Here is a 22,075-nt window from a genome sequence, read left to right on the forward strand (position 1 = left end):
TCCGCACCCTCTCCAGCATTTATTGTTTGTAGACTTTTTGATAGCAGCCATTCTGACCAGCATAAGATGGTACCTCATTGTGGTTTTGATTTGCATTTCTCTAATAATGAGTGATGTTGAGCATCTTTTCATGTGTTTGTTAGCCATCTGTATGTCTTCTTTGGAGAAATGTCTGTTTAGTTCTTTGGCCCACTTTTTGATTGGGTCGCTTATTTTTCTGGAATTGAGCTGCAGGAGTTGCTTGTATATTTTTGAGAGGAATTCTTTGTCAGTTGCTTCATTTGCTATTATCTTCTCCCATTCTGAAGGCTATCTTTTCACCTTGCTTATAGTTTCCTTCGTTGTGCAAAAGCTTTTAATTAGGTCCCATTTGTTTATTTTTGCTTTTATTTCCATTACTCTGGGAGGTGGGTCATAGAGGATCCTGCTATGATTTACATCAGAGAGTGTGTTGCCTATGTTTTCTTCTAGGAGTTTTATAGTTTCTGGTCTTACATTTAGATCTTTAATCCATTTTGAGTTTATTTTTGTGTATGGTATTTGAAAGTGTTCTAGTTTCATTTTTTTACAAGTGGTTAACCAGTTTTCCCAGCACCACTTGTTAAAGAAATTATCTTTTCTCCATTGTATATTCTTTTAATTAGTTTATTTATCTATTTTTTAACTACAATATTGTATTTGTTTTGCCATACATTGACATGAATCCACCATGGGTGTACATGTTTTCCCCTTCCAGAACCCCTCTCCCACCTCCCTCCCCATCCCATCCCTCTGGGTCATCCCGGTGCACCAGCCCTGAGCACCCTGTATCATGCATCGAACTCCATTGTATATTCTTGCCTCCTTTGTCAAAGATAAGGTGTCCATAGGTGTGTGGATTTATCTCTGGGCTTTCTGTTTTGTTCCATTGATCTATGTTTCTGTCTTTGTGCCAGTACCATACTGTCTTGATGACTGTTGTTTTGTAGTATAGCCTGAAGTCAGGCAGGTTGATACCTCCAGTTCCATTCTTCTTTCTCAAGATTGCTTTGGCTATTCGAGGTTTTTTGTATTTCCATACAAATTATGAAATTACTTGTTCTAGCTCTCTGGAAAATACTATTGGTAGCTTGATAGGGATTGCATTGAATCTATAGATTGCTTTGGGTAGTATACTCATTTTCACTATATTGATTCTTCCAATCCATGAACATGGTATATTTCTCCATCTATTTGTGTCATCTTTGATTTCTTTCATCAGTGTTTTATAGTTTTCTATATCTAGGTCTTTTGTTTCTTTAGGTAGATTTATTCCTAAGTATTTTATTCTTTTCGTTGCAATGGTGAATGGAATTGTTTCCTTAATTTCTCTGTTTTCTCATTGTTATTGTATAGGAATGCTAGGGATTTCTGTGTATTAATTTTATATCCTGCAACTTTACTATATTCATTGATTAGCTCTAGTGATTTTTCTGGTGGAGTCTTTAGGGTTTTCTATTTAGAGGATCATGTTATTTGCAAACAGTGAGAGTTTTACTTCTTCTTTTCCAGTCTGGATTCCTTTTATTTCTTTTTCTTCTCTGATTGCTGTGGCTAAAACTTCCAAAACTATGTTGAATAGTAGTGGTGAGAGTAGGTGTCCTTGTTTTGTTCTCCTGACTTTAGGGGGAATGCTTTCAATTTTTCACCACTGAGGATAATGTTTGCTGTGGGTTTATCATATATGGCTGTTATTATGTTAAGGTATGTTCCTTCTATGCCTGCTTTCTGGAGGGTTTTTATCATAAATGGATGTTGAATTTTGTCAAAGGCTTATTGAGTGTTTTTATATTGAAAGGTATTAGATTGCTTCTGTGTCAATTGAAGTGATCACACAGTTATGTTAATTCATTTCTGGATGTCAAATCAACCTTGAATTCCTCAGATAAATCCCCCTTGGATGTGTTGATGGATCTTGTTGGTGTCTATTTTGTTGAGGATTTTTGCATCTATATTCATAGGGGATATTGACTTGAATGTTTTCTTTTTCATCACTTCTACATACTTTTATGTTTATAATAAATTCATACTTTATAATCTGGGGAAGAAAGTATGTTTAAAAAACTAAGAATGTTAAAAAACTACCCCAAAACTTTCCTCCTCCTTATGCTTAGGCTCAGATGAAGGACTACCAGCGTGAGTTAGAAGAAGCTCGTGCATCCCGGGATGAGATTTTTGCTCAATCCAAAGAGAGTGAGAAGAAACTGAAAAGCCTGGAAGCAGAAATCCTTCAGTTGCAGGAGGTTTGTGTGTTTATTTATTCATCTTTTTGCTTAACAAATATTTGCCCTTGGGATTTCTCTAAGACCAGATAAATACATTTTAGTGTTTCTGTAGCCAGCGTAATCTCACTGACCATTTTTAATATGGTGCTGGACCATCTTACTGCTTCGCTTGGGCAAAGTGGTCCCATTTTGATATTGTTCTACCTGACTAAAGACAGACAGGTTGAATAGTGTATTTCTCAAATCTGTTTACAATTTGAGGCACACTTGGTGCCTCAAGCAAGGTGGCAGCAGCCTACAGGCACTGTCAGACCTCACATTTGAGGAAACTTAGCAGCCAGAGCTTACATGACAGTCTGAACTCACTCAGGAACTTGCCTCATCTGAGCGAGCCCGCCGACATGCTGAACAGGAGAGAGACGAACTGGCAGATGAGATCGCCAACAGCACCTCCGGCAAGTGAGTCTCCTGAGCAGGTGGGAAGGGGCGGGTGTCTCACCGGTCCTCACAGGCACTGAGTCAGCTACGGGGGTCATCTGGCATCGGGGAGTCAATGGTTAGTTTGCTCATCTGTTCAAAATCTGGAGAGATGAGCACAAGATGCTGGGCCTCAGCCAACAGGCTGCAGCCCTGCCAGGTCACACCTCCCCACACCAGTCACGTCCACACAGGTGTGCAAGAAGGGCCTTCAGGACCCATCTAGCCTCCACAGGCTGCATGGCCTTGCAGTGCAGGGCCTCACTTTCACATTCATTAGGTCTCTTTCCTTCAGTGTATGTTTCACCAGAAGTCAGGTTTTTGGTTTTTTTACAATTAAGAGGTTGCTTTCTCCATTTAATGACTGCCTAAGGATCCATCATGGTAATTTTCTAGTGTGCCATGGTGAGGAGGTGGCTTTGGATCTTGGTGCACTAGAGAAGCTAGGGAACACCAGGACCTTTTTGCACTTTTAAAGCTGACCCTGGCTGTGGAGCAAAGCTGGAGGGCTGCATGGCGATCCAGGCGAGAGATAGCAGGGCCTGGCAGGTGGCAGGCCTGTGGTGGAGAGAAGTGGGCAGCATGTTTGGAAGCAAAACCAGCAGGACCTGGCGGGCTGAGGTGGGAGGAGGGGAAAGAGAAAAACTAAGGATGCTGCTCAGCCTGTGGCAGCACGGTGGGTGGAGGAGCCCAGGGAGTTCTCCATGCTGAGTGTCACCACCTCGGCCGCAGGTCTGCACTGCTCGACGAGAAGCGGCGTCTGGAGGCTAGGATTGCGCAGCTGGAGGAGGAGCTGGAGGAGGAGCAGAGCAACATGGAGCTGCTCAACGACCGCTTCCGCAAGACCACACTGCAGGTGGGCCTGCCATGTCCCCTCACCCCAGGAGGGACTGCGCCATCCCCTGCACAACTGACCCATCTCCCCTTCAGGTGGACACGCTGAACACTGAGCTGGCGGCCGAGCGCAGCGCTGCCCAGAAAAGCGACAATGCGCGCCAGCAGCTGGAGCGACAGAACAAGGAGCTGAAGGCCAAGCTGCAGGAGCTGGAGGGTGCTGTCAAGTCCAAGTTCAAGGCCACCATCTCCGCCCTGGAAGCCAAGATTGGGCAGCTGGAGGAGCAGCTTGAGCAGGAAGCCAAGTAAGAGGTTTTCAGTGCTGTAAGCCAAAGAAAGGTTTTTACAGTATCTCTGCTACAGACCAGGTCCAGGTTTATAGAGATGACACCAGTGCCCCTTGTCCCAGGGGAGCTTTGTTGCTGGGAGAAGAATCACAAGAGCACATATAACCGGAGAAGCTGGTATGAGCCCTCAGGGAACACTGGGCTCGCCTGTCAGTTCTTCCCAGACTCAGCTGAGGGCTCATCATGCTGTGTGTGCCCCATGACTTCCTGGTGCCATAGTTTACATCTCAGCCCAAGGCTGAGCCCAAGTTGACAGCATCATGTGAAATGTTACAGTGTGTTGGCAGAGAAGAAATGCAGTGTAACAAAAAAAGACAAGCTTTTTTTTTTTCCTTTAGGAAGGGATTGCTCAACAGCTTCCATTCTGGTGTCATAAACCATTCTGAAATTTATGAGGAATTGCACAAAGCAGCTTTTTGGCAGGCATTTACATATCTATTAGAATAGAATCTCAGATGGCCAGAGGTGGAGCAGACCTTCAACTTCACCCTCTTGTTAGGAGCTTGGGGGCCCAGAAACACAGGGTCCATGCCCAGAGTCCTCCCCAGCCTAACATCCGGAACTTCCTCCCCCTGCTCTCAAATGTAACTAAGGGTTTGTTTGTTGTTAGTTCTAATTAACATGACTTGGCCCTTTCAGCTGACTCCATCCTATCCATTTTTGCATAATATTTGTGAAGGAACAAAAGACCTTGTTTTCAGTGGAGTTCTCCAAGTAAGTTACCTCTCCTTCCTTCACATGGGACAGTGGAGGCCTGTCTAGAACATGGTGCCTTGACTCCTACCTGAAGTGGGGGGAGTTGTTTCAGTGTTCAGCTGCTCTGGCATCTTGGGTACATGCTAAGTTGCTTCAGTCATGTCCGACTCTTTGCAACCCTATGGACTAGCCTGCCGGGCTCCTGTGTCTGTGGGATTCTCCAGGCAAGAATACTGGAGTGGGTTGCCTTGCCCTCCCTCCAGGGGATCTTAGTCAGTGGGAAGTAATTTTAAATTGAAAACAATCAATAAATTGTTTTGTTTTCCAGGCTAAAATGTTAGGTGATTAGAGTAACCAACTAAGGTTTTTATTTCCAAAAACTCTACACTCGATGTAAGTGACATTTGATCTTCAGAAGATCACCAAGGTGATAAATACCCATGTGTGAGGGAATAATGCAGGTGTTCTACCTATTGTCAGCATTAGACTACGTTAAAGGCTGTCCATGGTTCGACCAGAAGGGAGAAGTTTCTGGGCTATGTTGATCACGATGATACAGGGGTCCTGGAAAGCACTCCAACGTGTGTCATCTTCCAGAGAAAAGGACTTAAAATATCTTCATTGCAAGAACTGTGAAAATGAGCATGTTGATCATTTTCACAGGGAAAGAGCCGCCGCCAACAAACTAGTCCGTCGTACCGAGAAGAAGCTGAAAGAAATCTTCATGCAGGTTGAAGATGAACGCCGCCACGCTGACCAGTATAAAGAACAGGTGAGGAGAGAAGGCACATAAAGGGAACATATCTTCCACCCTGAATGCTGTACAGGAACACAGATACGAGACCACCCATGTTGCTATGGGACTCGCTGACTTAGGGAAGAGCTGTTTGAAACTCTTACTTCTAGTGTTTCAACACACATGCTGTTTCTTGTTCCTGCCGGTCACTCCTGGGTGCTGGGGATACAGAGGTGATTAGGACGCAGCCCTGCCCCACAATACATGTTGAGAAGGGGTGGGTCTTGGGGAAGGCTTGAAGTGGGGAGGCCAGAACTGATCTTAATTACCATGTTTCCTTCACTAGAGTGGACACTGCATGAGTGCAGAGATTTCTGCCTGTTTCACCGTCATCTAAATGCCTAGAAAAGTTGTAGTTGGCAGTCAATGAATGTTGGCTGGGTGCAGGGGCAGATGCAGGAGGTAGTGGAAAGGGAACAAAAAGCGAGTGCACTGCACGTGGGGCCCAAGTGGTTGTCCTCGTCTGTGTCCAGGCATCTGTTTCCTAAGTGTCAGGGCGTGTCAGCTCTGTACTGGCTGCAGCCTGGGAGGCTGTGCTTTCGCTCAGATCCACTGCCTCTAGCCCAGACCCTCCGCTCCCCACCCCCAGGGCCTAGCAACACCGAGAGCAGTTCTGGGTGGGTGTGAACCGGACCAGCAAGGCGTTGGCCAGTTTCTGCCCTGCTGGTCCAGTTTCTGTGGCTCAGGAGTGAGTGGGCCAGCAGCAGGCCGAGTTCTCACTTGGTTTTCCAGAGTGGCTTGGTACTTAGAATATTGACATGCCCATGTTGAAAGGAGGTGTAAAATGATCACACCATCTCCTGGGGGTGGAAACTGTCCGTGTTGCTGGCTGTTCTGTGTTTTGTGGCAATAGCAGTTTCCTTTCACAATTCCATAGATCACTCATGTGAAGATGTCATTTTTCTATAGAAAACTCAGGGATGAAAATTGGTTTTCAATTGTTTAAAAGTTTCCTGTAGCCTAATATGCTGTGTAGACACGGTTGTGCAGAGAATGGCAAGCTGTTCAAAAGGCCTCAGGCCAGGCCCTTGCATGTGCACACACGTGTGGCCAGTGGGGCAGAGGCCTGTGCTGAAACATTCAGGACACAGCAATGCAAATTTGGATTCAGCGGTTTGGTTTGACTCGGTTCCTGTAACTTCCCCAAGATGGAGAAGGCCAACGCTAGGATGAAGCAGCTCAAACGGCAGCTGGAGGAAGCAGAGGAAGAAGCCACACGTGCCAACGCATCTCGGCGCAAACTCCAGCGGGAACTGGATGATGCCACCGAGGCCAACGAGGGCCTGAGCCGCGAGGTCAGCACCCTGAAGAACCGGCTGAGGTGAGTGGCTCCAGACACTGTGGTTTTCTTGGCAGGTCCTTGACACGTACCCGTTCAGGACTCCTGACCATCGGCGATCTGGTGAGCAGGGAAGCAACAGGCCACTCACTCACTGGCTCTGTGTTTACTCAGGGGCTGTGCAAACACACGGCTTGAGGCTTGCGTGCCAGCCTGAGTGTCTGTCCACGTCCCTCAGCGGGGGGGTTGGGGAGGGTCGTCCAGCCTCTCCACGGCAGACTTGATGCACCCCAGGACACAGGAAGCCAAGGCTTCTCCCCAGAATGACAGCTTAGCACTGGTGTGGCCTGTGGGCTGGAACCTGTCTGCCCTGCTCTCGTATGCTAAGAGTGGTGTTGACATTGATAAAGGTTGTAAAAAGACCAGCAGAGACCTAGGAGGCCCACAAAGAGAGCATGTCCTCTCCATCTGCCCTTTGGGGAGCAGCTGGCCGGGGATGAGCTGGTGGTGCTTTCCTCACTGTTGTGTGGAAGGGACAGCAGGGGCCAGCCACCACACCCCCCAGGATGATGCTCAGCGGGTGGCAGTGGTGGCTAAGCCCAGAGTCCTTCTGATCTCCCCACCACCCCAGGGGCTGTCCTGGGTGGGGAGGTTTGAGTCCTCAGGTGGTTGGACGACTTGGCGGCCATGTGCACCTCCTTTCTGTTCCCTCCAGGCGAGGTGGCCCGATCAGCTTCTCCTCCAGCCGATCAGGCCGGCGCCAGCTGCACATTGAGGGCGCGTCCCTGGAGCTGTCCGACGACGACACAGAAAGTAAGACCAGTGACGTCAACGAGACACAGCCGCCACAGTCCGAGTAACTCCAAGGAAGCCGGAGGAGGCGATACCGCGGGACATGCAGGAAGTCACCGGCGCCCCCACCTCGGGGCCTCCTGCAGATCTGGGGAACCGGCGAGCTGCGAGACTCCTTCCTGAGAGATCAACTGTGTCTTAAGGCCTCATGGCCTACACACACGTCTCCTGCTTCAGATTTAGGTACAATTGCTCCCTTTTTTTTATATATATATATATATACACACACACACACACAAAACCTACACATATTAAACAGATCGCCTCATCATTGCATCTATTTTCCATATATCCACCGAGAGACCATTTTATAATACATGTTAAGAGAACCCTTTTTCAAACAAACTCCAGACCCGCTGCCAATCACTGGGTCGTGGGGCTGCCTAGCGGTTGCCGCCCCGTCGCTCTGCATGCTCTGTTGTACGGACAGCTACCTTAGTTGTGTTCACGTGGCCCCTGCCTCCGCAGCCACATCAAGTCCCTTAGAACGTTGTGGAACGTAAACTGCACCTGTAGCTCTCATTTCCTTCAGATAATGATCAACACTATTTCAGTGCGCAAACTGTGAAAGGGGCTTCAGCGAGATGGGGGGTGGGTTGGGGGAAGCAGCATCCGTGGGGCTTGCAGTGCCCCTCTCCCTCAAGTCGTGGGGTCCCCGCATCTCTTCACGTGAACTGTCTTCGGCCAGGGCTGCTCTGTGCCGACAGGACGGTGGCCACAATGCAGCTGAGGCCCAGGGGCAGCCATCACAGTGACTTCTAGATGGCCTGCTCCTCGCAGCCACAGGCCCCCCAGAGCAGAAGCTAGGGGGACACCCTTCCTCGCCAGCCAGGCTCTCATGCTGACCTTGCAAATTCAGCCGCTGCTTTGAGCCCAAAATGGGAAGATTGGTTTTGTGTACGAGACTTGTTCAAGTCTGTCAGTGAGGGGGACAGCACCTCGGGAACAGAGGCCACCCGCCTGAATGTTGACATGCCAGTGGATGACTCCTTTTTCGTTTCTCCCTCCCCGCCCCCCCGGGACAGTGTTACAGTAAACATTTAGCATTCTGTTTTGGGTTGATATTAATCAAACTGACATTACAGAAAGTGCCTTAGACACTACAGTACTAAGACAATGTTAAATATATTATTTGCCTCTGTAACAATTTAATGTATTAAGTTTTGACTGTGCTTCATATCATGTACCTCTCTAGTCAAAGTGGTATTATAAACATTCAGTGACAATGAATCAGTGTTAATTATAAATCCTTGATCCTCTGCAACGTGCTTGAAAACACAAACCTTTTGGGTTAAAAGCTTTAACATCTGTTGGGAAGAATTTGTCATGTGGGTTTGGAATCTTTGATTTTTTTCCCCCTTTATGAATTGTACTGGCTGTTGACCACCAGACACCTGACTGCAAATATCTTTTCTTGTATTCCCATATTTCTAGACAATGATTTTTGTAAGACAATAAATTTATTCATTATAGATATTTACGCCTGCTCTGTTTACTTGGAGGAAAAAGCACCCGTGGAGAATAAACAGACCTCAATAAACAAGAATAATCCTGTGAATGTGCAATCTGTTCTCTCACCTTGTGTTCTCGATCCCCCACCTGTGAGGTGGTTGGAGGTTGGACGCTACGTAAACTTACAACGCTGACACCCAGGCCGCTTGTTCTGAGGGCACCGCACGCCCAGAAACTGTCAGGTAACAGGCGAGTTCTCTGGGCAGGCTGGCGGCTGTCCTGCTCTCCCAATGAGCGGTCCAGGACTGTGGGATGAAGCCTTGAGGACGGTTTCAGTGTCCAACCAATGAAGCCCATTACTGGATGATAGTATTTCAAGAGGCCTGAGAAGTTTCAGACTATTTTCAGGCGGGATGCACATTAAAAATGCTTTGGGGAGGATTCGGTGGTGAGATCCAACGGCAGCTGTGGGCCAGGTAGGATGGGCCGGAGAGAAATCTAGGGGAACACAGTCAGGTAGCCATGGTGGGGTTTTTTTTCACGATACTTGAACCAGCTCAAGTTAGGCTGGTTCCGGTGGTCTGAAGTACATACTGAAGCTGCTTGGCAGTTGTGAGAATGTGAAAAATGGGCTAAAGTGTTCCCTTTCTCAAAACTGTCACTACCGCAGGAGAAAAGATGAGTTGCACTTACCGTCTCTCATGTGCATTCTCACCCTTGCTTTCAGTGTCTCAGTCCAAGGGTTTGTGGAATTCAAAGGCTTTTCTGAAAAAGAATCCTCCCCTGCTAGCTGGTTTAACCAGTGTTCATGTCATACTGTTTCCCAACTACTCAGCCGGTCAGGAGAAACACGACCTACATGAACAGATTCCAATTCCTGATTCCACAAAGACGCTAACTAGACAGGACCGTTCTTCACTAAACAAACCACTGCTTCATAGTCTGAGGTTCATGAAACACTTAACACTAGAGCTGGGAGCTGGGCTTGGGCATGTCAAAGACAAAGCAGCTGGCTGGCACCCACCCATGGGTGTGTGGTCCCATGTGAGGAGGGGTTCTGGAATGCGTGGAGAAGCCTCAGCCTTTTGTGGAATGCAGTCTAGATGCGCTCTCTTAGGATTTTAACTTGGTCACATACACTTTAAATGCTCTGTCTGCCCTTGCCTAGAATGCAGACACTCTAGAAGACGCTCTTACTTTAGTAGGAATAACACCCCTGTTCCCAGCCTGCCTATCCGAGGCATGCTGACATCAGGAAGACGAGCACCCTTTCTGTCACCAACCTTCCCCCTCCCTGGAAACCTCAACTAACATGAAATGAGGTGGAAACCAAATTCTTAACCACCAGCCTTCCCTATGGCTCTGGGTATCAATGACTCATGTCCCTTTCCTCCTGAAACCACCGTTGCTATGACAACAAACATGTTTATCAAGACGGGAAGAGCCCACAGTTCAGGCTCTAGGAACCACCACTTCCTGCCCCACCCCTAAAAAAAAAAATCACAACAGCCTATGGGTTGGAATCTAGAAAGTGGACACGGCTCCTCGCCCCCTAGTTCAGGCAGGCAGGCCTGAGGGAAGCCCATGGCTGAGACCTGAGGGGGGTCCCCATCCACAGAGGTTTCCCAGTCCCGGCCCTGAGAGCTTTCCAAAATTCTGAGCATTTGCTGAAATGCTGCATCTGTGCACCATCAGGACCAACTGGGCAGTCTACTTCCTTGTGTAGCCACCTGTCATTTGGAAATCTAGCAAATCATGGGAAATGTCTCATACAATCCTTTTCAGAAATGTAATACGAAACTTATCGATAAGGGTATATTGACATGATAATACCAGTTTCCAAAGCATGTTAACCCTAATTACAGCACCGTGTACCACATACACAAAGTATGATTACTGTAATTACAGCATCCGTGTACCACACGTACAAAGTATGATCATGTCCCCAAGCCTTAAACCAAGACTACAAATTCACGTTTGATGCATTACAGCAGTGAGGCCTGTTTATTTTTTCAAAGAAGCCCAATAATAGACTCCATGCCCGCTAACTAGATGTCGTGAAGCCTTACTCAAGATGGAAAGTGACATAATCGGACTATCAAACAATGGATCTGACTGGGACATCCGAACAGAGTGCTGCCTCCGTCAAGGACCATACCATACAGAAGCTGAGATGCTCCTGTTCTCACGTGTGTAAACTCAGGCGCTCCACAATCACCTTCAGGAGGTGGCAGCTGTCACGTGTTGTCAATGCCTGACTCGGTGAGGTCATTAAAGCCCAGCATCAGATCTTGTAGTGAGAGTATCAGCAGCTTAGAAGAAAGTTCTGGAGCCAGCAGTGGGGAAGAGCTGCACGGCCAGTGCTCACTGTACCACAGAGGACGACATTGCTCAGGAAAACACGGACAAGGACCACTTGAGTCAAGACACAATTCAGAACGTCGGAATTAAAATGTGAAGTCTAGGAGTATGTCTCACGTTTTCCTTTTTGTACGTGAATTAAAAGCGTGGTATGATGAAAATCTGCATAAATAAGCTTAGAAGGGCTCTTTAAATAAATACAAAGTCTTGGGGCTTTGCCAGCGGCTCAGTGGTAAGAATCCGCCTGCCAATGTAGGAGACAATGGGTTTGATCCCTGATCCAGGAAGATCCCACATGCCATGGAGCAGCAAAGCCCCTACTGAAACCTGAGCTCTAGAGCCCGTGCTCTGCAACAAGAGAAGCCACCGCAATGAGAAGCCCACACTCCACAACTGGAGAAGGCCCATGCAGCAACAAAGCACAGCCAAACATGAATTTAAATACAAAGTCTTAATAATAAGCATTTTCATAGTTACAATTGCAAACTTTTCCTACTGCTTTACAAAATAAAGGTGTGTCTTATAATTGCTGGCACTTCACCATCTATGAAATACAGAACTCTCCTCACTAAGCAGTTCTGGGATGGAACCTGGGGGCATCTGCGTGGTAAAATTTCCCCAAGGAGGCCTCAGCCCAGTCACCTGGCAGGTCCAGGGAGCCCCTGCTTTGTGCTACTTACTCAGATCTCACAACTCTTAGCACATGTCTTCAGTGAAAGAAAATCAGTCTCGTGACTTCCATTTTTAAAAAACTTGGGGCACTTTACAGGAAAATTTAGAATCCACAGAGTAAAACTAGTCCATCTTTTCACTTCTGTTTTAGAAAGCTGCAACTGCACGTTCATCGATTTTGTGTTCTTTTCTCATTGATGCATGGATGAGCACGACTGCAGACTTACAGGTCAGTGACTCCATGGTCACTTGTCCAACTGAGTGGTTATCCTAATCACTCCATTCCCCCACCAGCAGACATTTGTATTAGTGCTACTGAGGCTGACTTTGTTCTTACTAACACAGATGAGAGGTTGTTACAGCTTATCACATTGTTAGATTGATTCAAGACACAGAGGGTAATTCAGGCTCTGAGCCTCACATGACATCACTGCTGATCCAGGCATGTGCCAGAAAACCTGCCCAGGCCTGCCACCCTAGCACCCTTATCCCAGGCCTCTGCCTGCAAACCATGATCTGGGCAGGATCTCCCCTATGTTAACAGGGGCAGCAAACTTGAAAACACCCCACAAGTGAACAAGTGAAACATCTGTTCAGCTTCCCTTGGTGAAGACTTCAGAGCTGACAGGAAACACTAACTCTTGTGGGTGCAGGCGGGCAGCAGAGTAAAGCATTACCCCACGTGGCATAACACCAACACCATAAGCTTTGTCCTGTTTTCAAATTGGCCTCTTCACGTGTGCTATCTTACATGAGAAGCCTGTTACATTAATATTAGTAGAGACTTTTACTCCTTAGAATCAAAAAAAGGGGCTTCCCTTGGTGGCTCAGTGGTAAACACTCTGCCCGCCAATGGAGCAGACACAAGTTCAATCCCTGATCTGGGAGGATCCCACATGCTGCAGAGCAACTAAGCCCATGTACCACAACTACTGAGCCTGTGCTCTAAAGCGTGGGAGCTGCAACTACTGAGCCTGCACGCCCTAGAGCTCGTGCACCGCAATAAAGAGTAGCCCTGTTCACCAACTAGAGAAAAGTTCATGAGCAGCAACAAAGACCCAGCACAGCCAAAAATAAATAAAATTATTAAAAAAAAAAAAAATTTAAGGACTACTGTATTTCTTGCCTGGAGAATCCCATAGACGGAGAAGCCTGGTGGGCTACAGTCCATGGGTCTCAATGAGTACGACACGACTGAGCAACTAACACACACACATCCCCGTATATCATATTTTTAACAGCCACGGGACCAGTTTTCAGATAAGATGCTGTAAGTCACAGGAACATGATTTGCAAAGATGCCTTCTGCCTCTGCTCTCCTTTTTTTAAAAAAAAATCAAGTAACACATTTATATTTTAAAGGCCAAGCTAGTGCTCTCAATTTGCTTCAAATTTTGAGGCAAAATACAGAGAGAAAAACAACCCATGAAGTAAAAGTCAGAACATAGAAAAGACTTATCTCAGCATCTTCTGGGCAAACAATGCAGACAACTGACAGCCTGGGCCCATCTCCCTCGGCCCTGTTCCCACCAGTGGCCAGGCTGGATATCCCTGGCTACAGGCTGTCTCTGAAGCCACTGCTCCACCCAAGGTCACGTCCTCACGTCCCCTTCCCCACAAGTGCCAGCTTCCACCATGGCTCTCAGAAGATGCTAATGGCAGCTCCAAGGCTGCCTGAGAGAAACAAAGCCAACACTGACTGACACATGGAGAGGAGGCGCGTGGATGAGCCATGAGCCACTGTGCTCCTGCTGCCGCCCCCTCGAGCATCATTTCCAAGCATAGAGAATCGGCTCACCTCCTGAGACACAGGTCAGAGTCAAGACCAGCGAAGCCTCCAGTCTGATGAAGCAGTAAACATAGCAGAAAAGGACACTGGCCCCTTTCCAAACCTGGCTTTCCCATGAACCAGCTGTGTGAGCTTAGGCCGGTCACCTAAACCCTGGGCCTGCTTTCCCTTCTGTACACTGAGGAAAAACCAGCTCATCCCGCTCCCAGGTCACAGTATATAGCTTTCCCTCGCCTCACTGGTGACTCCACACCCCAGCTCTGGCACTTAGCAGGACAACGTTTCAGGAGCAAGGGATGGGAATGAGTAGTGAGATGAAAATACCTGGAGGCAAGAAGCTGTCCTTGGCCACCGCGAAGCTCAGCGCCTCCAAGCGGGGGAGACCACCACATGGAACCAGCTCGGGGGAGGGCTTATTCCTGAAGGTTTCAGTGAGAGCCGCACACACCGGCAACCATGCAGCGCTAGGAGGGCGGCCCACTCAGAGGAGATTAAGTAGATAGGCAAACAATACGCAGATCTTTCAGACTAGGAAGCAAAGGCTCTATGTGAGTGTGTACAAAGCAGCATCGTGAGCCAGATACAAACGGTCACTGACTTACAATGGTCTGACTTAAAAGATTTTTTGACTCTACCATGATGCAAAAGCAAAACACTCAAAAGAAACCACACTTTGAATTTTAGATTTTCATCTTCTCCCAGGCTAGCAATACATGGTGTGATCCTCTCGCACAACACTGGCAGGGCAATTCCCAGTCAGCCACATGACAGATACAACGACAACCGTTCTGCACCCAGATGACCACTCCATTTTTCAGTTTCAGTACAATATTCAATCAATTATATACAACAGTCAACACTTTATTATCAAACAGGGTTTGTATTAGATGATTTTGCCCAACTGCAGGCTAATTCAAGTGTCCTGAGCATGTTTAAGGTAGACAGGGCTAAGCTGTGATGGTCAGAGGGTTAGATGTAGTAAATGCATTTTCAATTTACAATGAATGGATTTATCAGAACATTGTCCCACTGTAAGTGGAGGAAGACCTGGAAAGCTGAAAGAAGCCTGGGGAATCAAGCAGCTTCCTCAGGGGGTCATATGCCAACGGTGCTGCAGTTGTAACAAAACCAGAACTTCAAGGGAGTTCCCCCCGACGCCCCCACCGAAGGGACCAAAGTGAGCCAGGCAGCCTACTCCACCATGCTTTCACGGACCTGGCCTGTGCTCTCCCGGACCCAAAGCAAAAGTGGTGACATCAGAGAACAACACACGGGCCGCACTCCCAGCCATCGCCTTAGTAACACCTGACAGAGCCATCTGGTGAGACGATCCCAGGAGTCCGCAGCTGGGGAGGAACTGAGACATCGCTGGGGAGCCAGGGACAAGGATTCAAGCTCCAGGACTCATCCTCGCTTTATCTAGAGCAACTCTGTGTGCTGTGCTTTAGATCTGGGGCTCCTGCATAGAGACAGAGGCCTGACACCTCTGACCTCATCCAGCCCTTCCATGATGGCTGGGAGAGAAGCTGGGAGACCGCCCATCAGTGAGAGGCTTGGAGTTCTCAACTCTCTGCCAGCAGGGCTGGGCCGAGCACACACACACAAGCGCGCGAGCATCTTTCATGGGTCAGCTCATGACAAAATCTCCAGGAACAACTCAGAAAAGCTATTCCTGCCGGCAAACTGACAGATAGAAGAAAACAGTTTTAATGTATCCTACACCTCAGTGTTTATTCACTTAGAAACTAGAATTATTTAGTTTTCATTTACATATAGTTTAAAATGACAAAAACTATTCTGTTTATGCTCTTTGTTATAAGCAGAGCTCAGAATCTGACACAGTCATACAGACCCCCAGAGTTTACTTGTTCCTCAAGTTCCATCAAGGGATGAGGAGAGAAGCCCAGACCCAAGTAATCTCTGATCCCAGAATACCAGCACGTTTCGTGAAAGGCAGCCCAACAAGAGGACCAGTCTCCTGGACCCACTGCAGTTACTCCAGGACTTAGCAAGTCGTCTCCTTCAAAGTCCAGGCCCTTCCTCTCAGAGCCCCGCACGGGGCCGGGGCCACTCTCAGGCTGCTCCCGGACATCACAGCTAAGAGCAGGAACCAGAACCCGGAGTCAGCCTGAGGAATAAATTAGCCACAAGGACGTATTGTACAACACAGGGAATACAGCCTGTATTCTACAGTAACTCTTAATGGAATATAACCTTTAAAAACTGTGAACCACAATACTGTATACCTGTAATTTGTGTAAAATTGGACCATACTTCAATTTAAAAAAAGATAAAAATCAGCATGAAGACGCCCGCTCAGCACATTACACATATCCCGAGGCCACCAGAATTTTCTATGCCCGGTTCCATGGCTGCTGTCCATCCTGTGTCCTGTGTCAGAATGAAAGTGAACTTGGAACCTGGCTTTGCCACTCCAGCTCTTCTCTTGCAGGATGGCAAAAACCCAATAAAGCAACCTCAATCCTTTTTTTTTTCTGTGAAATTTATTGTTTCCACATTAAAAGATTTTTTTGAGGGGAAGTATTTTTTTTTAACCACATGATGACCCTATACAGCTGCCCGAAGAAGGACACCATCATAAGTCTTTAACATGCCATATGAGTTCTGAATAAATAAAAGCTACAAAGCCCAAGTTATATACAAATATCTTAGGCAATAATGTTTACAAACCTATGTACAATAAAACAAATGTAAACAGTAAATGCAGCATGAGAGTAATCAAAGGATGCACAGGGAGGACCACTTATGGTCAGTCTGCCCCCGGGAGCTGGCGCTGGCCAGCCCCTGGAATCAGGCCACGCAACCCTTCCTGACACAACGGGACAGGCCCTCCGGAGACCAAACAATAGCGCTCTGAAGATGTCATTTCACTGAAGGACCAGAGAGCTGTCGAGGGGGCGGCCACCACCCCCTCCCCCAAGTCTGAGGCACATGGAGGAGGAGATGGCAGGGCCCAGCCCTGAGAGCACCCAGGCCCCAAAGATCCTGCTATCTCAGACGGGCCTTTGTGGCTGCTTGGGGAGGCAAGTTTACGGAATGGTAACTGAGAAAGTAAAACCAGAAGGTGCAGAAAATGCTCCCTAGTTCAGTGGCCTTCCTGACTCTTCGCCAGCCACAGGCCCAACCTGGGGGGATGGGGGGGAACACATGATAATCAGCACTGGAGACACTTGGCTGGGAGCTCAGGAGGAGACCACACGTCGACCTGATCTGGGGAAGAACTTCTAGAAGATCCGCAATGTCCTAAACACAACTAAATCCTATCAGTACAGCAGGGCGGGGCTAGGAGATGCTGTGATGAATGGGTACTTCTGCATCCAGTGACCGAGTAATACACGCATGTATCACCTTGTGACCCACAAAAGTGCAATCATGTGAAACCAACGGCACTACGGCGAGAAGAGAAAATAGCCAGTATTGATATCGCGCAGAGTCCTGGGGCCGGACTGGGCCCAGCAGCCGCCACTGCATGCAGCCTGCCCTCTGCCAGCCGTGGGGAGGCGGGCGGAGGGGCACGAGCTGGGCCCAGGCACCGAGGGGTGAGGCGTGGGTGTCCTGGTGCTTGGAGGGGGGCAGGAGCCCCCACCTGGAGGCCGGGCACTCACACACTGAGTGGCAGCATACCCGGTGCTGATGACGGGCGCGAGGAGCCCAGACCAGGAGGAGGAGGAGCCGGGTCAAAGCCGTTTACTGCCCTGTGGGGGTGACCAGAGCGGAGAAGGGGAGGGGAAGAGAAAGAGACTGTCATTTAAAGTCACTCAACACACAGCATAATTCATCTGCTCTCTACAACTATTCCTCTTCCTGGCCCCAAGGAGAATCCTAATGGCCCAAAGGAGAGCGCGGCGTCAAGCACCCCGCAGTCCCACAGCAACAGGATGACTCTCTCTTCTCGGCAACCTCATCACACTGGCCATGGCGGCCGCAGCCCTGACTCACTTCCCAACAGAGCAGGTTAAATGTCTACCAGTAGGGAACCAGCTAAAAAGGGTACAACCAAACAGTGAAATATTACACAGCCCTTAAAATACATTTCAGAGTTCTTAACAGCATGGAAAATATTCTGAATGCAATTAACGCTAGGTGGAAAAAGCAGCAGGTTACCAAACTGGATATGCTCAACAATATGAAGAAAAAAATTATTGACAGCATACATTCTGGGCTAGAACCCCTTATATAGCTAGACATTGCTATCCACAGAGCTAAATCTAGAATGTGTGAGGATGCAGGCACACACATACACACACACTCACGTATATCATAAAAGGAAAATTTAACAGTAGTTACTTTTCTTCCCTCTGAGGTGTGGGTAAATTTTATCTACTACTTTGTTCTTTGTTTTCCAAATCTCCTACAATGTACATGAATATCTTAAAAAAGGGGGAGAAAAATAACTTTTTTAGATGGTTCAGCAAGCAAGCCAGATGGGGAGGCTTCTCTGCAGGCTCAGGAGACACCAGCCCCGCCCACACAAGTGCCCGCAGCCAGGACCCTGCCCCGCCCCCAGGGCCCCCAGCCGCTGGGCAGTGCAGCCGCAGGAAGGAGGGAGGGAGGGAGTGCAAGGCCTGGAACCCCTCTCAGGAAGCCACTGCAGCCCTTCCATACAGAAAAACTTCCTAGGGAAATGGGTCTCATTCACAGCCTGGGAGATGCAGCCGACTGCAAGACAGGCCTACTCATCTGAGGGGCCCAGGGAGTTGAATATAGACTCATGGACAGAGATTCTCTTAAACAAAACACAGACACACCACACATTCCCCACCAAGATGTCGGTTTCATACACTGCGGAGGTGAGGGTAATCTCATGGAGAAACAGGAATGCAAAGAGCTTAGTCACATTTGAAAACTTGAAATCGTTCCTCTCCATCCTCCTAAGACTAAGTGCCTGTACCTCTTTTCTGGGGACAGAGACTCTATATGCCATTGTTGCGCTCGCAGAAGCAGCCATTTGTCTGTCATTTGTCTGCCTGGTCCCTAAGCCCTGCCTTTCCTAGAACCTCAGGGAGAACTAGGCAGCCTCACAAAGAGCTTCAGCCCTGAACACTGACCACCAGATTCCCAGCCTGTCAGAGCACGGCAGCAGGCAGGGCTAGAGACAGCCCCAAAACTCGGCAGGAGGAAGCACTGCTGGGTGCCAAGAACCACCTGACCCCTGTTCCATAGGGTGGGCAAAAGCAGCAAATGTGAGGATGGCTCCATATATAGGTTTAGAACTGAGATTCCTGCATTTTCAAGCGCATTGGACCTTTAAGGGATGTGAAGTTCATCCCCACTGTTATACTGCCAAGGAAATAAAAGCAGAAGATCCACTGTTCACCAAGCTCACCCCGTGAGCCCGTCACTGGGGACCTGGGCCCACAACTTGCCTCCACGTTCCCAGGCCAGCATCCTTTCCCAGCCTCCTCCCGCCCAAGGAGGTCCGAGAATCTCCATGAGCCAACCAACTTGGTGCTCCCAAAGCAGATCAGCTCAATCCAAAATATGAAAAGAAACCAAGAAACTAAGTACCTTCTCTGTGTGGCTGGAAACGGGAATTCTGACTTTGAAAGTTGGGTGGAAGAGAGAACAACAATCCAGCAGGGTCCTCCCTAGCACCTCTCTGAGTCAAGTAGTAGTAAGTAAAAGACCAGAAGGAAGCTGAACCCAGAGGGAGAATTCTCAGTCTGCTGAAGTCCCTTGAGGAAACTGCAAAGTGTGCAATGAGGAAAGGTTTCTGAGAGAAGAAACACCTCCGTACTCACCACATTTGGTCTCAGGGAGCAGCAAAAAGCCGAAGGGAAATGTCCCAGTGGATAACACAGGACCAAACGGAGAAAGAACGGGCAAGGATGGAGATACAGATCTGGGAATCATCTATGTAAAAAGGGTTCTAGAAGCTATGAAATTTCATGATCTTACCAAGAAAATCTAGTTTAAGAGTCTGAAAAACAGAAAATCCAGCTAAGACAAGGAATGAAAGTCAGTTGTAAATGGCAATAGAAGAACTGAAAGAAGGGTTTAGAAGCTGATCGGGAGGACAATAAAATTAACACAATATAGATAAAGCCCGGGGACTAAATCTGCCAGAGCAAGGACCGTTCACCTGAGAGAGCAGGAAATAAAATGATCAGAGGTGCTAGAGCTAGTTTAGGGGAGCAAACAGGCACACTCCAGACCCATCTACCCAGTTAGAAGGAGAAATGGAAGCCCAGTGCAGCTCTAGTCCTCAGCCCAGGCTCTGCAGTCTGAAACGTACATTTCTCAAAAGGAAGGTAGATTTCACACATGTCCCCAGCTACCACTCCACTGTCCTGGGAACACAAGCATGGGCACAGAGGAGAGGCCCCACACAGCAGGAATCCACTATCACCAGTGCTGAGAAAACAGAAGACACGGGGTAACAGGAAGCACCCCAGGCCCACAGAGGCAGTCAAATGTGGTCCCAGAGCCTGGCAGTGACCCTGACCCCCACCCCAGACTGCTGGCGTCCTCTCTACAGCACCCTGTACATCAGCCCATTCACAACCACCCTGGGACCACTACCATTCGTTTGTTTTTGTTTGCACAGCTGAACTAATAACAATGTACACAGTCAAACCAAACAAGAACTTGAAAGTTCACTCATGGGCTGGAAGCTGGTTAAAGCAGAGTCAGCCTCATGCAGTTAGTAAACCCGGTCTGTTAATGTGAATGCATATTCCACCACACACCATGATTAAGAATGAAAGAGCACAGCAAACAAATTCAGTTACCCATGAACAACGTGGGAAATATGACTTTTTCTTGCCTAATAAAAAAAGGAAAAAACATTAAACAGTAATACAATACTATTTTCACACTATGCCCTAAAATTAGTCTATGCTCACCTACACACAGCCTGAAAGAAATCACGCTGGCTTACAAAATTAGGGCATAAGAAACTAAATAAAAGCTATGGAGGAAAAATAACATTTTTTGGGGAAATCAAGTAGCTGTACTACCTGTGAACTAGTGTCTTTATGGATGAGTGATGTGAACAGCTGGTAGAGGTTGGAGGAAGCAGAGCAACACAGGGAGAAGCAGGCCCAGCGACCCACATTTTAGGAACTGGTGACATGAACACAGACTAGATAAAATCCTTGACTCCAAGAAGCCCTCCACTAACCAGAACTTTACACAATATTTTCAGAACCCATAAAGCAATATATAACAAAAAGGCTTTATCTTTATGTGGTCAAGACTCACCCCATCTGAGGATTCTGTGGGAGGCAGGAGGGCACAGTGCATACACGTACACTCACATACTTGCACACGCATGCAAACCAACTCTCCCGAACAACGCTTCCGTGGGCTCCTAGGAGCATCAGGAAAACTACAATAACAGTGCCACAAACAGACTCCTTAGGAGAGGCACGCCAGGCAACTTCTGGAGCCAAAGGCTTTTTCTCCAATGGAAAGCTTCTTCTCAGGCTGAAACTACAAGCTACGCTTCTACCAGAACTGGCACTTTTTCTTTCAACCAGTCAGATGCAATAATGGAGGTTGGAGTGGGGATATTTACCCCTTCCTTTTGCAGCAGGTATAAGCCATCATGGTTTTTAATCTAGTCACTAGGTCAGCAGGAAGGAAGGCCAGAGGTAAAAAGTCAGGCAGGCCAGAAGGAAGCCAGAATCAAAGCAAAGCATCAAGGAAGTAAGAACACTGCAAAACCCACACAAGAGTTATTCTCAGGAAGAGGGCAACTAGATATACACAACTCGAGCAATAATAGGTTCATATGTGAGTGTGCCTATACCATCTGTTTACCATACAAACTCAACACTTAAGGCCAGTCCACAAAAAAATATTTATTCTTAATAGAAAGAGTAAAATTAAAAATCTGTACTATTTAATCAGGTCCTCCACAATCCTAAACATCATCTGTAACTATTTCTATCAAGAAGCATATTTCCAGGTTCAGTTCAGGACATAAAGCCTATCCTACACCGAGGATCTTCTCAAGGGACAGGGCTCTGTCACAGCGCCCAGGGCCCCTCCTGGTTTCAGGTGACCCTGAATCCTCTGCCATCTACCTCAACTGGGCTCCTCTCTGGGCAATCACTGCCCTGGTAAGAAGACAGAATAGTGAGCCTGAACTGATGATATTATGCCTCCTTCATCATGACTGTTCTAAGGACTATTTTTTGTCAAAGGCATCTGCCCGATCAATCTATTTATGGTTTTGCCTGTTCTCACATCACAAGGGGCCCAAGGCCCATTAAGAAACATTCCAGACAGACGAATAACTACTATTTGGAA

At 47.7% G+C, this 22,075-nt stretch overlaps 2 protein-coding genes across 14 annotated transcripts in view; one reads left to right on the forward strand and one right to left on the reverse strand.

Annotated features, from left to right (window-relative positions):
- MYH10 (myosin heavy chain 10) overlaps positions 1–9,070 on the forward strand; it is a 123,644-nt gene extending 114,574 nt beyond the window's left edge. For all 5 annotated transcript variants that reach the window (XM_081578374.1, XM_081578376.1, XM_081578375.1 and 2 more), the window contains 7 exons: positions 2,133–2,261; positions 2,614–2,702; positions 3,453–3,576; positions 3,651–3,859; positions 5,261–5,369; positions 6,542–6,714; positions 7,388–9,070. In XM_081578374.1, the coding sequence (XP_081434500.1) occupies positions 2,133–2,261; positions 2,614–2,702; positions 3,453–3,576; positions 3,651–3,859; positions 5,261–5,369; positions 6,542–6,714; positions 7,388–7,532 (978 nt within the window). In that variant the 3' untranslated portion in view covers positions 7,533–9,070. The remainder of the gene's footprint in view (positions 1–2,132; positions 2,262–2,613; positions 2,703–3,452; positions 3,577–3,650; positions 3,860–5,260; positions 5,370–6,541; positions 6,715–7,387) is intronic.
- The window catches only part of NDEL1 (nudE neurodevelopment protein 1 like 1), a 69,454-nt gene that overhangs the window by 7,062 nt on the left and 40,317 nt on the right, over positions 1–22,075 (reverse strand). For 2 of the 9 annotated variants that reach the window (XM_081578398.1, XM_081578397.1), the window contains exons 9-10: positions 20,551–20,585; positions 16,284–17,514 (exon numbers count right to left, since the gene is read on the reverse strand). The exons of 2 other annotated variants lie outside the window; for them this stretch is intronic. In XM_081578398.1, the coding sequence (XP_081434524.1) occupies positions 17,507–17,514; positions 20,551–20,585 (43 nt within the window). In that variant the 3' untranslated portion in view covers positions 16,284–17,506. Of the gene's footprint in view, positions 1–1,300; positions 3,514–3,635; positions 3,877–9,102; positions 9,475–10,957; positions 11,344–16,283; positions 17,515–20,550; positions 20,586–22,075 lie in introns of those variants that run through there. 5 more of the 9 variants (XM_081578393.1, XM_081578395.1, XM_081578396.1 and 2 more) reach the window with 3 other exon arrangements.

Source organism: Giraffa tippelskirchi, chromosome 3, assembly GCF_054371585.1.
Source record: "Giraffa tippelskirchi isolate mGirTip1 chromosome 3, T2T-mGirTip1v1.2.pri, whole genome shotgun sequence".
Classification (NCBI taxonomy): domain Eukaryota; kingdom Metazoa; phylum Chordata; class Mammalia; order Artiodactyla; family Giraffidae; genus Giraffa; species Giraffa tippelskirchi.